The sequence below is a fragment of the Pongo pygmaeus genome, chromosome 5 (genome assembly GCF_028885625.2).
Source record: "Pongo pygmaeus isolate AG05252 chromosome 5, NHGRI_mPonPyg2-v2.0_pri, whole genome shotgun sequence".
In the NCBI taxonomy this organism is placed as follows: domain Eukaryota; kingdom Metazoa; phylum Chordata; class Mammalia; order Primates; family Hominidae; genus Pongo; species Pongo pygmaeus.
In genome coordinates, this window is record NC_072378.2 from 43,622,743 (window position 1) to 43,638,161 (window position 15,419).

Consider the following 15,419-nt stretch of genomic DNA (forward strand, 5'->3'; position numbering starts at 1 on the left):
GTTGAGATGGGGTTTCACCATGTTGGCCAGGTGAACTCGAGTTCCTGATCTTTTGATCCACCTGCCTCGGCCTCCCAAGGTGCCGGGATTACAGGTGTGAGCCACTGTGCCCAGCCCCAGCTCTTAACAATTAATGAAGCTGGCTGGTGCGGTGGCTCACACCTGTAATCCCAGCACTTTGGGAGGCCGAGGCAGGCAGATCACTTGAGGTCAGGAGTTCAAGACCAGCCTGGCCAGCATGGTGAAACCCTGTTTCTACTAAAAATACAAAAATTAGCTGGGTGTGGTGGTGGGTACCTGTAATCCCAGCTACTCAGTGGGCTAAAGTGTAAGAATTGCTTGAACTTGGGAGGTGGAGGTTGCAATGAGCTAAGATTAAACCACAGCACTCCTGCCTGGGTGACAGAGCAAGACTCCATCTCAAACAAACAAATAAACAAAAACAATTAATGAAGCCAAATACTTTTAAGTACTTACACGAAAACTCTGCGGGAGGCAAGTGGGATGATCATGCCCATTTCATAGATGAGGGAACTGAGGCCCGATATTGTGGTTAGGAGCAGGGCTGGGCTCAGGCACATCTTCTGACTCCGAGTCCAGTGCTCTTTCCAAGCCTCCATCACCACACCCCATGGGACCCACTGACCCTGATCAGAGAATGGGGGAAACATCAGCAGTGTTCTGCCTGGGATCCACTATGCGCCAGGCACGATGCTGCATACTGTAGGAGCAGAGACAGCCTCAGGCACACAGGATGCACTCAATTAAGTGGGTGCTGTCAGCAGAGAGAACCTGTCCTGTGCTCTGGAGACAGCCAAGCCAGAAGTGGAGTGTTCTGGGGACCTCAGAGGGTCTATAGCTGTCTGCCACCTCCTGAACCCAGAGCCTGGCAGAGATGCCCCCGATCTTGGCTTGGCCTCATGGGATCTCCAAGGCCACACAGCTGCGAGCACCCCCCAGGCTGGGGCCCTGTGCTGGCTGCTAGGGATGCAGAGTTGACAGATAGGCATGTGGACAATTCAAACTGATGCACTGTGCCCTGTAGGGCAACTGTATGGTGGAGAGAATTTACGGTGAAGAGAAGGGAAGCTGCAGAGAGGAGAGGATGAGTGGGAGGGGCGCCCCAGCAGAGGGGCAGTCTGTGCAGAAGCAGCACCCCATGCGTGGGTTTGGAAACTCCCAGTGGTTTAGGGTTGCTGACATGGTGGAAATGGCAGAGGAGGTTTGGAGATGGTAACCAGGGGACAGATCTCAGAGGGTTCATGTCCAGTCAGTGGGGCTTAATCCAAGATGATAATTTGCATGTTGATTTGCATATCATGTGCATGTTTTCATTTAAAATCAATGTGCCCTTCTCCTTCCAATGCCCCCTCCAGGCCCGTTCCTGTCCTAGAAAGTCCCTGTCTTCCCCCTATGATCCCAGCAACTGCCCCTTCCTCCTGGCTAGCCCCGGGGTCACCTCTCTGTCCTCCCGTCACCCTCACCCCCTGCAGTTGATCATGTCGGTGTTTGAGAACAGCATGAAGGAGCGGGGCATTGCCGAGAATGAGGCCTTTGACTGGGAGAAGGCAGGCACCGATGCCCTCCTGTCCACGAGCACCTCTACCCCGCCCCAGCAGAACACCCGGCAGACGGCAGCCATGTTTGGGTGAGTCTCAGGAAGGCCAGCCACCAGCCCCTGCCTGGAGCTGTTACCTAAGAGGGCAGGCGGTCCTCTCCTCTCCTCTCTTCCTACCTGGACACACTTGGCTGTCTTTCCTATCCTTAGTGGAGTTCTGGGACTTTGGGAAACTCTGCCACATCTCCACCCTCAATCTGAGCATAGAGTGGGCATCTTCCTCATTTGGAGTTTTTGACCTTAGTGGGTCCCTGGGGGAGCAGGGAACCCTAAGTGAAATTACCTGAGCCCCACAGTTTATCTCTTTCTTATCATTCATATGCATGAATTTAACGGCCTTGTCTTGAGGCCATATACCTGAAAGTTACAGCGCCTGCCCTCAAAGCACTCTCAGCTGAGTCTGGGATGTTTGAAATCGATGGGTCAGAATTTCAGAACCATGTGACAGGCACAAAGACAGAGGTGGTTGAGGGAGGAGCTGGAGTTAGAAGGGGCTCTCCACCCAGCCCCAGGAGCAAGCCAAGGAGAGAAGTGGGCAGGGGCTTCAGGGGACACATTTAGGAAGGAGACTTAACAGGACTTGGTAGCACATTACAGTGCCCAGTTCCATACAGACATTGCTTAAAGAACTCGAAAGTTTAATCATCAAAGAAGATTAAATAAAAAAAAATTTTAAGTGTATATTCAGGGCAACTTCAATCTATGCTCCCAGACTGCAAAATAATAATAAAAGAAAACTAAATTTAAAAGGAACTCCAAAGTGATTCTCCTTTTTAGACCCATACCTGGGTCTAAAGGAAGCCAGACAGTGAACGCCAATGGAAATCTGGCAGGTCCTTGAACGACAGCAGGATCCGTTAAGTCAACAGAGCTAGATGGCTACATCTCCTTGTGGCCCCTGCCAACTTGAGGGTGGTCTGGTCTCAGAGGCTTTGTGGGCCAGCAATGGTAATGGGCCTAGGGACACTCTCACCCCTGACGGGACTGCCTCTGTGCCCGCTCCTGGGGGTGGTCTCCAGGTCTGTGCTGGTAGGAGAGGGCCACGGAAGGAGAGGGCACCCCCGCCAGCCTTGCCCATGGCTCCCTCCTGTCCTCTCCAGGGTGGTCAATGTGACGCCAGTGCCCGGGGACCTGCTCCGGGAGAACACCGAGGATGTGCTACAGGGAGAGCACCTGAGTGACCAGGAGAATGCACCCCCAATTCTGCCCGGGAGGCCCTCTGAGGGGCTGGGCCCCAGTCCCCACCTTGTCCCCCACCCCGGGGGTCCTGAGGCTGAAGTCTGGGAGGAGACAGATGTCAACCGGAACAAACTCCGGATCAACATCGGCAAAGTAACTGCAGCCAGGGCGAAGGGCGTGGGTGGCCTTTTCTCTCACCCCCGATTCCCAGTCTTGGGCCCCCGCCCTGTTCCTCCTGAGCACCCTGTCCCCAGCCATCTGCCTGCTTGCCCTGCCTCTGTTTCCCAGTCCCTCCCCGCACTAGCCTCACTGTGTCTTCCATCATCATCATCCTCTGTCTCCTTCACCCTGAGGAGACCATCTGCCCACAGCCGCCTCATCAGCCCCAGCTCATGGCACTCCCCTCTCCTGCAGAGCCCCTGTGTGGAGGAGGAACAGAGCCGAGGCATGGGGGTCCCCAGTTCCCCGGTGCGTGCCCCCCCAGACTCCCCCACAACCCCAGTCCGTTCTCTGCGCTACCGGAGGGTGAACAGCCCTGAGTCAGAAAGGCTGTCCACGGCGGACGGGCGAGTGGAGCTACCTGAGAGGAGGTGGGTCTGGGGCCAGGGGCATGGTTGGGGCCCAAGGCCCCGTCCGCCTTCACGTGGCTGGTCTGGAGGAAAAGTTAGATGTGTGGTGGAGGTGGGCAGACCCTGGGAAGTGCTGAGAGGGTTATACTTGGGCCTGGGGTCAGACTCAGTTGGGGCCAGAGACGGCCTGGGAGAGCCAGTGGGGGATCCAGAGAGGTCCTGGCTCATGCCAGGAAAGGGAATTGGGGGAGTGCAGGCTGCAGGAGGGACAGGCGGGGCACCTGGGCCCAGGAAGGGTGAGGGGTGTGTTGGTTGGTGGGTGTGTGTGCTTCCAGAATCTCTTCTCCTAGAGACTAATTATAGACGCTTCAAGTGCAGCTGAGGTAGGCTCTCTTCAGCTTTGGGGGAGGGGGCCTGGGAATTGCTGGAAGAGAGAGCAGGGCAAGTTTTGGGGGTTAGGGCTGAAGGATCTGAAGTCACAGAGGGGAGGGAACCAGCGGGAACCTAGTTGGGGAAAAGGAGCGTTGAGAAGCTAGGTGAGCCTTTAGGAGGTGAAGATGGGAGGGGTGGGAGAATGGTCTATTGACCTCGGATGGTGAGTGGACAACAGGGGCCAGGGGCCAGGGCCCGGTCCCCACCTGTGCTGGTGGTGGGTGGGACAACATCAGGTGGGGAGGCCCCTGAGAGATGTTTCCATCTTCCCTTGGCTTCTGAGTGGGACTTCACTCCACAGTAGGACTGGGGCCTTCTCTGCACCAGAAAAGGGATCTCTTCCAAAGACCCAGTCCTGGGGATAGGAGGGGTATCCTTTCTGGCATCCACTCCATGTGTCTCCGCGTGAGCAACCTCAGTCCTTACACACTCACACAGGTTGGCTTACCTGGGACTGAAGACCACCATTTTCGTCTGTGGTAGCCTGGAGTCCCTCTCCCTGGAGACGGAGAAATGAGGAAAGGCAGTTTGGAAAGGGATATGAGTGGAGAAAAGAGGTGGGAAATGCCCTGAATGAGACAGTCCTGAAGGGCTGCCTGCTTTTAGGGAACAAGAAGCAAACTGGTTTGGCTCACAGTGAACCCCAGTTGCAGGGATGGTAGAGAAAGTTGAGGGCTGAACAGGATATCATAGACAGCAGAGGGTCTGGATGGGCTTGGGGCACTTGGGAGCAGGAGACAGTACAAAGCAGTTGGGATTTGGATTTCACACCCCACTGCCTCCTGTCTCCAACTGTCCGTCTGAGCTCCCACTATGCACACACATGCAAACACACACACACACACACACACACACACACACACACAAAGCACCACTAGCCCTGAGCCTTCTTTGGCACCCTTTTTCCCCTTTACATCCATCAAAACAAACTGTGCCTCAGAAAGGAAATGATAACAGCCATTTACATGGGAGCATAAATATAAGACCCTAGGTGGCCTCTCTCAAGGATGTTTTATTTAAGTCTTTATTAACAAGTCAATGAAAATATTGTGCACAGTCAGATTGGGCAGGTCCCACGTAGGCTGGGGCGGTAGTATTTTAAGAAAGCCGGTTTAAGAAAGGCGGTTCTGATCTGCACCCCTGCCTCTGCAGCTGAAGAGCCATTGAACCATAGGCTCGATGCTGGGGGAGAATGAAAGTCAGCCCCCTGCTCACAGCCTGAACGTGAGGGAGTGGCACAAACCCCAGATAGGTTAGGCCTCCGTGGTAGCTCTCAGTGGGGTACCCTGGCATTTGAGAGAGGGCAATTCTTGTGTAGCATCCCCCCCACACACACTATTGTACAGTCAGAAATATCCTCCTCTTGGGGCTGGCATGGCCCCAAGTTGAGAAGCTCTGAAAGTAATGTGAGATTCACAGCACAGTTCACAATAACAAGGCTGGGAACAGTGGCTCATGCCTGTAATCCCAGCACTTTGGGAGGCCAAGGTAGGTGGATCACCTGAGGTCAGGAGTTTGAGACTGGCCTGGCCAACATGGTGAAACCCCATCTCTACTAAAAATACAAAAATTAGCGAGGCGTGGTGGTGTGCACCTGTAAGCGCAGGTACTCAGGAGGCTGAGGCAGGAGAATAGCTTGAACCTGGGAGGTGGAGGTTACAGTGAGCCAAGATCATGCTACTGCACTCCAGTCTGGGTGACAGAGATTCTGTCTCAAAAAAAAAAAAAAGATAACGACAGAAGAGATGTCCCAAGGCAGGATCAATGCCCTTGGGGTAAAGTCAGATGGGACCCAGGCCCTGCCCAGCAGAGCTCACAGTCTCTTGGGGAGACAGATTATGTGACAGACATGAGGTTCACCCTGTGATGAGAGAGAGATACAACGCACTAATTCTTGCAGGATGGGAAAGGCAGGCTACCTGCCCAGGGTGACAGCCAACCTGTATCAGACAGCAAAGGGTAGAAGGACAGGCTGTGTGTGGGGAGAGGTCCTGTGGGGAGAGGCTACATTGCGGGTGGGCCGTAAGGGTGGAATCTGAGATGGGGCTGGTGAGGGAAATGGGGAGACAGCAGTAGTCAGGCTGTGAGAGGCCTTGAGTGTAAACCAAGGAATGTGGACTTTGTTGTTGGGGCCAGGGAGTCACTGGAGTTTGTTGAGCTGGGACTAACAAGGTCATCTTGGGGGTGATGAAACCAGCCAGGCAGGCCTGGAGGGTGATGGCAGAGGAGGCTGGAAAGCCCTCTGTAAACTCAAGGGCCAGTTGGGTGTGTTTGCCTGGAAGCAGCAGGAAGCAGCCACTGGCAGGTGTGAGCACTGGAGAGGCAAGAGCAAAGCTTGCCTGAGGAAGATTAGCTTCCCTAGGGTGGCCCAGGAGAGAGCGTTCCTTGCACAGAAACCTGAGTTTATTTTCTGCTTGTTTGTATTCCTGGAGCACGGTAAGCATTCAAAAACATTTGTTGAATGAATGAATGAATGAATGAACGAACTAATTAACAAACGAACTAACAAAGCCTTGATAGGAAGTGAGGTTGGAGGGTGGCAACCTAGAGGTAACTGGCCTGGCTCAGGATGGGAGGGGTACTGTGGTCAGGAGGTTTTGGGAGTCATGCCCCACCCTGCCGCTGGCGTGGGGTCCTTGGGGGTCCAGTGGGGCCAGGCATTGAGCCCCATGAGGGGTGGCTTTGCAGGTCACGGATGGATCTGCCTGGCTCGCCCTCGCGCCAGGCCTGCTCCTCTCAGCCAGCCCAGATGCTGTCAGTGGACACAGGCCACGCTGACCGACAGGCCAGCGGCCGCATGGACGTGTCAGCCTCTGTGGAGCAGGAGGCCCTGAGCAACGCCTTCCGCTCGGTGCCACTGGCTGAGGAGGAGGACTTCGACAGCAAAGAGTGGGTCATCATCGACAAGGAGACGGAGCTCAAGGACTTCCCTCCAGGGGCTGAGCCCAGCACGTCGGGCACCACGGACGAGGAGCCCGAGGAGCTGCGGCCACTGCCCGAGGAGGGCGAAGAGCGGCGGCGGCTGGGGGCAGAGCCCACTGTCCGGCCCCGGGGACGCAGCATGCAGGCGCTGGCGGAGGAGGACCTGCAGCATTTGCCACCCCAGCCCCTGCCACCCCAGCTGAGCCAGGCCGATGGCCGTTCTGAGACGTCACAGCCCCCCACGCCTGGCAGCCCTTCCCACTCGCCCCTGCACTCGGGACCCCGCCCTCGACGGAGAGAGTCGGACCCCACAGGCCCACAGAGACAGGTAAGGTTGGGCTTGCACCCCACTCCCCATCTCCAGATGCCCAGAGTCCTGATGTGTAGGCCTGGGGTGCTCCACGTGTGCTGGCACTACTGACCAGTAAGCCAGCAGTCACAGGGCCGTGATGGAGGTAGACAGGCTTAAGGGTCTGAAACCATGTTTGGGGGGCAGGCAAGACTCCCCAGAGGAAGTGCCCTCTCAGTTCTGAGTTGAGTCTGGCACTATGAGCAGTGAAGCCAAGTGACAAGGCAGGAGAAAGGCCTCGCAGGCCACGGGCACAGTGTTTTGCACAGGCCGGGAGGGGGCGACCTGAGAACACTGAGCTGATGGCACGCTGCAGCAGACAAGGCTGTGAGGTCAGCCCTGGGCCCTGCCACGGAGGGCCTTGGGGCTATGCTAAGGGGTCGGGACTTGATGCTGCAGGTTTGGTGAGCCACTGAAGGCTTTTAAACAGGAGTGCAACATGATTACATTGGTACTGTTGAATGATCCTTAGGCTGCTGTTTGGAAAATGGATTGAAATGGCATGAAATGAGATGCAGGCAGGCCACGTGGCAGGCAGTGGCAAGAGAGTGTCCCAGTGGCTTGGGCTGAGGCGGGGCTGTGGATGTGACGCAAGGTGGATAGTGCCAAGGGTGTTGGAGATAGGCCAAGAGGGCTGTGATGGAGTGGGGGCCAGGGCGTCTCATGTCTCAGCTGATGCCCTGAGTGGTTTTGAAGGGAATGAGAATTCAGATTTAAATATAATGATCTGACCACTGCGGTGGCTCAGGCCTGTAATCCCAGCACTTTGGGAGGTCAAGGTGGGCGGATCACCTGAGGTCAGGAGTTCAAGACCCGCCTAGCCAACATGGTGAAACCCCACCTTTACTAAAAATACAAAAAATTAGCTGGGTGTGGTGGTGCCTGCCTGTAATCCCAGCTACTTGGGAGGCTGAGGCATGAGAATTGATTGAACCCGAGAGGCAGAGGTTGCAGTGAGCCAAGATTGTGCCATTGCACTCCAGCCTGGGTGACAGAGCGAGACTCTGACTCAAAATAAAATAAAATAAATACAATGACCTCATGGAATCTAAGGGATGTCCACGTGTAGGCACCTGAGGCTCAGGAGAAGGATCTCGCCTGGAAATACAGATTTCGGGGTTTGGGAAACCATGGGAATGGGTGATGTTACCCAAGAGGACTGTGCAGGGTGTGGAACCCAAAAGTGAGGGCGGAAGCTGAGAGGTGCTCACATCTAGGGGGGATGAGAGGAGAAGGAGCTCTGCATGATGAGTGAGAGGGAGAGGTCGGAGCATGGGACGAGCATGGGGAAGGAGGTCCCCGAAATCAGGGCAGGAGAGGTCTGGAGGGCAGCAGGGAGGAGTGGGAAGTGGTTCCCACGATCAGGGCAGGCTTCATGGAGGAGGTGAGTTCTGAGAGCCAGGTGGATGGCCGTGGGGAGGAGTGGAGCCAAGGCAAGAGAGACTATAGTTGAGCACAGGGACAGGTGTGTTGGGTGTCCTGGGAGAGCCCAGTCTGGCTGCAATGGCACCTCCTTGTGTGGGAGGACTGAGGAACAAGGCTGGAAGGGCAGGGAGGGGCCAGATGGTGGTCAAATTGCAAAATGTCTCATGATATTTAGGTTATTCTGACAAGGACAGGGTGTCAGAACAGGCAGAGAGCCACTGGCCTGACCAGGCTTTGCTGTGTGGGACAGAGGCTGACCTCTAACCTGGGAAATGGAGGAAAACTTCAAATGGGGTCCATGAACCCACAGAGGGGCTGGGGAGAGTCATGGAGGGGATGCCGGAAGGGGCTCAGGGGCTGTGCCGCGTTCCACATAGTGGTCCCACGTTGGGGGCGTACACTCTAGGTGGCTCTGGGAGGTGCCCAGGTGTTGGGCCAGGGGCCAGTTCTACCACTTGCTCAGATTGGGAGGCCTTGCCTGGGATCACATGGTTGCCCTGGGAAAAGCAGCTGTGGGCAGGAGTGTATTCAGACCCCATCCCTATCTAGAGGTCCCTTCTAGAAGAGAGGACCTCTGAGCTGTGATCCTGGGGAGTATGCATCCTGGCCTTGCCTGGACACTGGAAACTGGGGGCTCAAAAAGTGGGGCCCGTGAGTCCTCACCCAGAGAGGCACTAGCTGGCCTGAGTTGGAGGCGCAGCCCTGGCAGACCTGGCAGTCACGTGGGCTGGCACCACTGTGTTGTAACTAACCATTGCTCCCACCACACCCAGCACCAGGCAGCAGGAGAGGGAGCAAAATGTGTTTGGGGTCCTTGCTCCGCTCCCATTTATTCATCCACACTCACTGAGTATTTACCGTGTGCCACGTACCACAGGCATCAGAGGTGACTTGCACAATAGGTTGTACCGGCAGGAAGTGCAGAGTCTAGGGAGGGTGACAGACAGTGTCAAGAGAGAGCCCAGAATTAAAGTCGGGAGACTGAGGTCTGGACCCGGCTCTGCCGTTCCCTTCCCAGTGACTGAGGGCCAGTCAGTGTCTCTTTCTGGGTCGCCAGGTGAGGGAGCTGAGGTTCTTCTGAGGTTCATCTCTAAAGTTTTTCTTACCTGCAGATTCCTACCTGTGTCCTGGGACTCATCCTCACTTTGGGGAATTCTGGCCAAGGGGTGGGGAGAGAGATTTGGTGGGGTGGGGAAGCACAGGCTGATTCTGGAATCAGTCAGTCTCAGGCTCGGGTCCTGCTTGTGACAGGGACAGGCACTACCTGTGTGGGGGTGAGGTGTTTGTGGGCCTCGGGTTCCCCACAGTGTACAGAATCGAGGTTGGTTAGTATTCTGCCCCTGTGCATGTGCGTTTGTGTCAGCAGAGCTCGAGTTGTGCGCTGGTGGATGGATGCGTCCACATGTGTGTGCCTGCATGTGGGTGCACACGTTATTGCATTTGTGTAGAATATGCAGCAGGTCTGCAAGTGTGTACAGAACCACAGATGCCTAGAATGTCAAAGCATTTCTATTGATGATAACAATTGGAGTAATAATTCTAATAACGACAACAATAGTTAGCACTGTCCTAAGCACTTTCATGTTTACATGTATATTTTTCACAACAACACTATGAACAGGGAATCCTATTTTAAAAGTAAGAAAACTAAGACTCAGAGAAGCAAAGTTTTTAGCCCAGATGGTGACCACCAGCTGGTAAGTGTTAGCACTGGGACTTAAACCCAGGCAGCTCGTTCTGAGATCTGAGCTCTGAGCCATTCCGTCTGAGGTCTGTGAATTTTTTTTTTTTTTTTTTTTTTTTTTTGAGACGGAGTTTTGCTCTTGTTGCCCAGGATGGAGTGCAATGGCATGATCTTGGCTCACTGCAACCTCCGCCTCCCAGGTTCAAGCAATTCTCCTGCCTCAGGTTCCCGAGAAGCTGGGATTACAGGCATGCACCACCACCACGCCCGGCTAATTTTGTATTTTTAGTAGAGACAGGGTTTCTCCATGTTGCGGCTGGTCTTGAACTCCTGACCTCAGGTGATCTGCCTGCCTCGGCCTCCCAAAGTGCTGGGATTACAGGCGTGAGCCACCGCGCCCAGCCTGAGGTCTGTGAGTTTAACAGAAAACATACAGGCCAGAGAGAGCAGATGGTTTGTGCAGGATCAGAGAGAGCCTGGAGCATGCATGTGTGTGTGTGTGTGTGTGTGTGTGTGTGTGTGTGTGTGTGTGTGTGTGTTCTGTGCATACCCACTGTCTGGGCCATGTCAGCGGGTGTGCCTATGGGCATGTCAGCGTGCAGGGCAGCCTCTGTGTGTGTCTCTGGATGAACATATGGGTTACAACATGTTTTGCCAAGTACTTCAGGACAGTGGGGTGAAGCAGAGATCTTCCTTCATCAAGGGTAGAGGAGCAGGGAGAAATGGACTGGCCTATTTTTTTCTTCTGTCTTTGGGCTGGCCTGAAGGAAGTGGTGAGCCCAGCCTGGGCCTATGGCAGGACCTCCCAAATCTGGCTGCTTCCTAGAATCACAGTTTTTGGGACTCTCCACCCACAGGCGGAGATTGTGCGGCTCAGGGCAGGCAGGAAGTCTCTGCTGAATTCCCTCTTTCCCACCACCTTTTTGGAGGCGCCCTCTCTAGACCTACCTCAATTTTCTCAGTGCCTGATGTGTGAACTTCCTCATAACACCAATCATTTAAACTATGAGCACCTACAACTCTGTCACCTGCACATGTGGGGAACCGGGAGGGAAACAGTGTGAAAGCAGGCACAATTTTAAAGTATCTATTGTTCTTTGGTGATGGTGGGTTTTTTTGTTTTTGTTTTTTTTCTTTTTTCACACCTGGCTTTCTTCTCAAGGAAATTTAAGGTGCAAATTAGGAGTTGCGGGAAAAGCTAGGGCAAGGGTGAAGCAGGCTAGCAAGTGTGTAATTTGGGGGAGGGCTGTTTGCCTGCCTTTACCGGTTGTCTCTGACCGATAGCACAGCAGGTCAGCATGCGCTGAGTACACAGACACTGCCCGGCAGCCACCAAAGCATTTCCCTGCCACGTGCTGTACAGTGTGCTAGGGGCTTGGGGACAAAGACGAATAAAGCTGCCCAGTCCTGCCCTTTTGGAGCTCAAGGTCACAAGCGGTGGGGTGGAGACGCAAAGGTCTAGAAAGATGTTTACAATCCAGGTCCATCAGGGAGGTAACAGAGCACTCTTATCTGCCAGAAGCTGGGAGCTTGCAGGGGAGGGAGCTGGAGCGGTCTCACAGAGGTGATATTTCAACTGGTGTTGAAGACAAGCAGGTGGCCACAAGGGGTGCCCAATCTGAAGGGCAAGAGCACTCTGGGATTCAATGCCATCCTATGAAAATCCTTCTGCCTGGCAGCTGAGCAAACTCTGGCTGGAATGTTAACTCAAGCCACCCACATGTGCTGTGAGAGGGGGCTTTGGGCAATGGTGGTGCCTCTGTCCCTTGGTCTCTCTGGGTGGGCCTTAGACTCCTAACCCTTGGTGCAGATGGGACTAGCTCAGAAGGATCCTAGACTTGGCCAAAAAGAAGCTGAAAGGGAAAGCAAGGTGGGAGCAAAGCCAGTCCTATTAGAATGTTTTCCCTCTTCCCTACTCTGCTGGAGGCTCCATGCCAAGTCCCTTGTGCCCCCATTTGACAGCAGCAAGGGATGCTGGAGCTGAGTGTCCCAGGCCCCCTCCTTCCTGGAGGAGCTGGCCCAGCCAGTCCTTGCTGCTGCTGTAAAAGCTATTTCAACTGGCCTCAGTCTCAGGAAGAGAGAGGGTCAGGCTGGGAGAGGTCTGGTAACACCCTGGGCGCCATTTCTACCCCCACATATCTGGGACACTTCCACTTCACTCGGAGGGCATGGGGGCACACAGCAGGATTCTTCCAGAAGGCGACGAGGCAGCAGCTCTGCCCAGCCCCACACACAAGCTGCCTGGTGGCTCAGACTTTGAGGGGGCAGGGAAAAAGCCACTTTCAAGAAATGACTTCAGTTTGCCCCTCCTCCTACGAGTCCATCCCTTCCCTCATTCGGAAGAGTGATTTAAAATTAGATACTAAAATGGCTCAGTGAAGAGGGCAGCATTTACTCCATGGCGGGTGCTTTTCCAAGTGCTGCACATCTTATAACATCGAATCCTCATGACCACCCTTTGAGGTGGGCACCATTATGACCCCCATTTTACAGAGGAGGAAGCTGAGGCTCAGAGAGGTGCAGTAACTTGCTCAAGGTCACTCAGATTTTAAGTGGTGGAGTTAGGATTCAAACACGAGTAACTGGGCTCTAGAGTACCACCTTATGCCGCATGGTCACCCCGATCCCAACACCTCCCTGTGATGGGGCGGGGGTGCCAAGGCGGAGGGTGTACAGGGAACGTTTCTGAGACCTAATGAGTAGCACGGAATCTAGCTGGGGAGACAAGCCGCACACAGCTGTCAACACATGGCAAGAAACTCTCTCAGAGCACAGAGCCACCTTCCCGAGAGAAAGGGTTCCCCAGTCCAGAACTACCCTGAGCTAGGTAGGACTAAGCCAGGAAGGCTTCTCGGAGGAGGTGAGTGACCACGGTCTCCTTGCAGAGACCATAGTATGAGAAGTTCCAGAGAGGAGGAGGAGGGGGAAGGGCATTGGAGGCCAGAGCCTAGATTCTGAGGCAGGACCTTGGGGCGGGTGGTTTGCACCCTCCTCCACCCTGCCTGACCCCGCCCACTTGCCCGGGACGCCGGCGCCGCAGGGGCTGTGAGCGGTGGGTGGCCCCGGAGACGGAGCTGTCGAGTCTGTGCCTGACACCTCTTTTCCCTCCACTCTCTTGGTCTCTTTCAGTTGGAGGAGGACAGACTCTCGGGGCACTCCCTCCCGCGGTACAGCCCCCTGCGACGACTGGCGTCCTCCGTGTTCTCCTCCTCCACGCTGGAGACGGAGCATTACCCTCACCCCGGCGGCGGCGGCTCCTCGGGCTCCTCCGGTTCCCTCATTCAGCGCAGCCGCTCGGCCGAGAGCAGCCCTGTGCGGGCGCCCCACCGGCGCCACGCGCCCCTCGCTGCTGGCAACCACAGACTCATGCCCTCGGTGCTCCGCATCTCGCGGTCCCAGCTGCAGCAGGTGTGGGCCCGGTTCACCCACAAGACCTAGGCTGGGCCCCCCCCCTCCTGGAGGGGGCAGGTGGGGGGGGGTGGGGAGGAGGCAGAGGACCATGGTTCCTTCCCAGGACGCAATAATCACACACTCACACACCCCATCCCACCCCATCAGGCAATACAGGCCCCCTAGAACGTCGGCCCAAGGTACTGTAATACTCCCACCCCAAGCAGAGTCTCCGTCCCACCCCCCTCCATCAGCTCCCTTTGTAGGTGCCAGCCAAATGGTGCAGGGAGGGGTGGGGCTGGTGGTACAGTTTCCAGGACAGGGCAGGGGCGCTCAGCTGGAGCCACTGATGGGTCCAGAGTCCAGTGGAAAGAAAGGTGTCAGGGAGATGAGGCCTGCAGGGCCAGAGGCACTCTGGCATGGGCTTTGTTCTGTTTAATTTGTGATCTCTTGGCACGGCTGGGTCTGATTCACCCCGAGGGGCTGGCAGGAGGCCAAGACCCTCCTTGCGTGGAGTGTGTGTGTGTGTGTGTGTGTGTGTGTGTGTGTGTGTGTGTGTGTGTGTGTGTGTGTGTGTGTGTCCCTGTCCCTGTGTATGGGATGGAGGCCAGGACAGCCAGGTTTGGAATGTGGTGGGGAGTGTTTCAATGCTCAGTGATGAGGGGAGGAGCCCTGTGACCTAGCAAGACTTTCCCAGGCCATCATCATTGAGGACAGAGTTCCCTCCTCACACATCTTACCCCAGGAAGGCTCAGTCCATGGTAGGCTGCCCCTCCCCCAAGACACCTGTGCCATCACTCCCTGGTAAGATTGGGTGTCTGTCCTCGGCTCTTCAGGAACTGAGAATGGATGAGAGGGGCCTGGGATCCACCTCTCAAGGCAGGCTGGAACTGAGCAACGAGGAGACCCAGCTTAGAAGCAGTGGCAGCGAAGGTGGTTGTTAAGGATGAGGCGAGAAACTGTGTGCTTGTCAGCAAAACCAGTGTCTCAGGACAAATCCCAGGTGGGAGCAGCCCCACCACTGCCCTTCTCAGAGGGTGACTCCTTCCTGTAGGTGCTCCGTCAGCCCTAAGGGCGGTGGTGAAGACACAGCAGAAGAGAGGCAGGTTGGATAGGGATCTGGACACTTGGGAGTGGGGAAGTGTCAGGATGCCAGCTTGCGCATGCCTCTTCTGCCCATTTCTCAGCCCCCAACCTTCACTGCAGGGAGCCCAGGGTTCCCTTTATTCATCCTGCCCATGTCAGCGAGCACCTCTGTTCCCCTGGGGAATGCGGTAGTAGCGAAGTGGGTACCAGAAAGGGCAGTGCCTGTATGGGGAGGGGAGGAGGCCCAAAGATTTGCAAAATGTTTATTTCAGTGAGACTGTGTCTGTATGTTTGCTTGTGTGCATGCACGTACACTTGTGCATAAGAGTGTGCTTACAAATGAGCGTCTGTGCATGCGGAAGGGCTGCCATGGATGAATGCTCAGGCTGTGCACTGTGTAATTCCAGGAAGTGCCATTTACATAAACCTCAATGTGACTGGCACGTGCACAAGTTGCACAGTGCTGTATGAGTGTGTGTATGCACATGTGTGTTAGGGAGCCAGAAAGATGTCTATGCAGTCATTGGTAGTTTCCTATGTACCTACTCTCATCCCAGCTTCACTCTTCTACCCCTCTCTCCCTGTAACCTCTGCTTGGCCCATCAATTCCCCAGATGTCTCTGGTTACAGTAGAGGCCTCAGGGCCCTGGCCCCTGCCTGGGGGTGCCATAAGTGTGGTGGGCAGTGCCCTGGAGCCAAACTCTCCACACAGAGGGCCACCATTATGGTATGGCTCATCCACACCATCCACATAAGCCACTCCAT

At 55.3% G+C, this 15,419-nt stretch overlaps 1 protein-coding gene across 2 annotated transcripts in view; it reads left to right on the forward strand.

Annotated features, from left to right (window-relative positions):
- Window positions 1-15,419, forward strand: part of TTBK1 (tau tubulin kinase 1) — a 45,209-nt gene that overhangs the window by 12,873 nt on the left and 16,917 nt on the right. For both annotated transcript variants that reach the window (XM_054492293.2, XM_054492291.2), the window contains exons 10-13: window positions 1,494-1,648; window positions 2,719-2,950; window positions 3,212-3,387; window positions 6,487-7,048. In XM_054492293.2, the coding sequence (XP_054348268.2) occupies window positions 1,494-1,648; window positions 2,719-2,950; window positions 3,212-3,387; window positions 6,487-7,048 (1,125 nt within the window). The remainder of the gene's footprint in view (window positions 1-1,493; window positions 1,649-2,718; window positions 2,951-3,211; window positions 3,388-6,486; window positions 7,049-15,419) is intronic.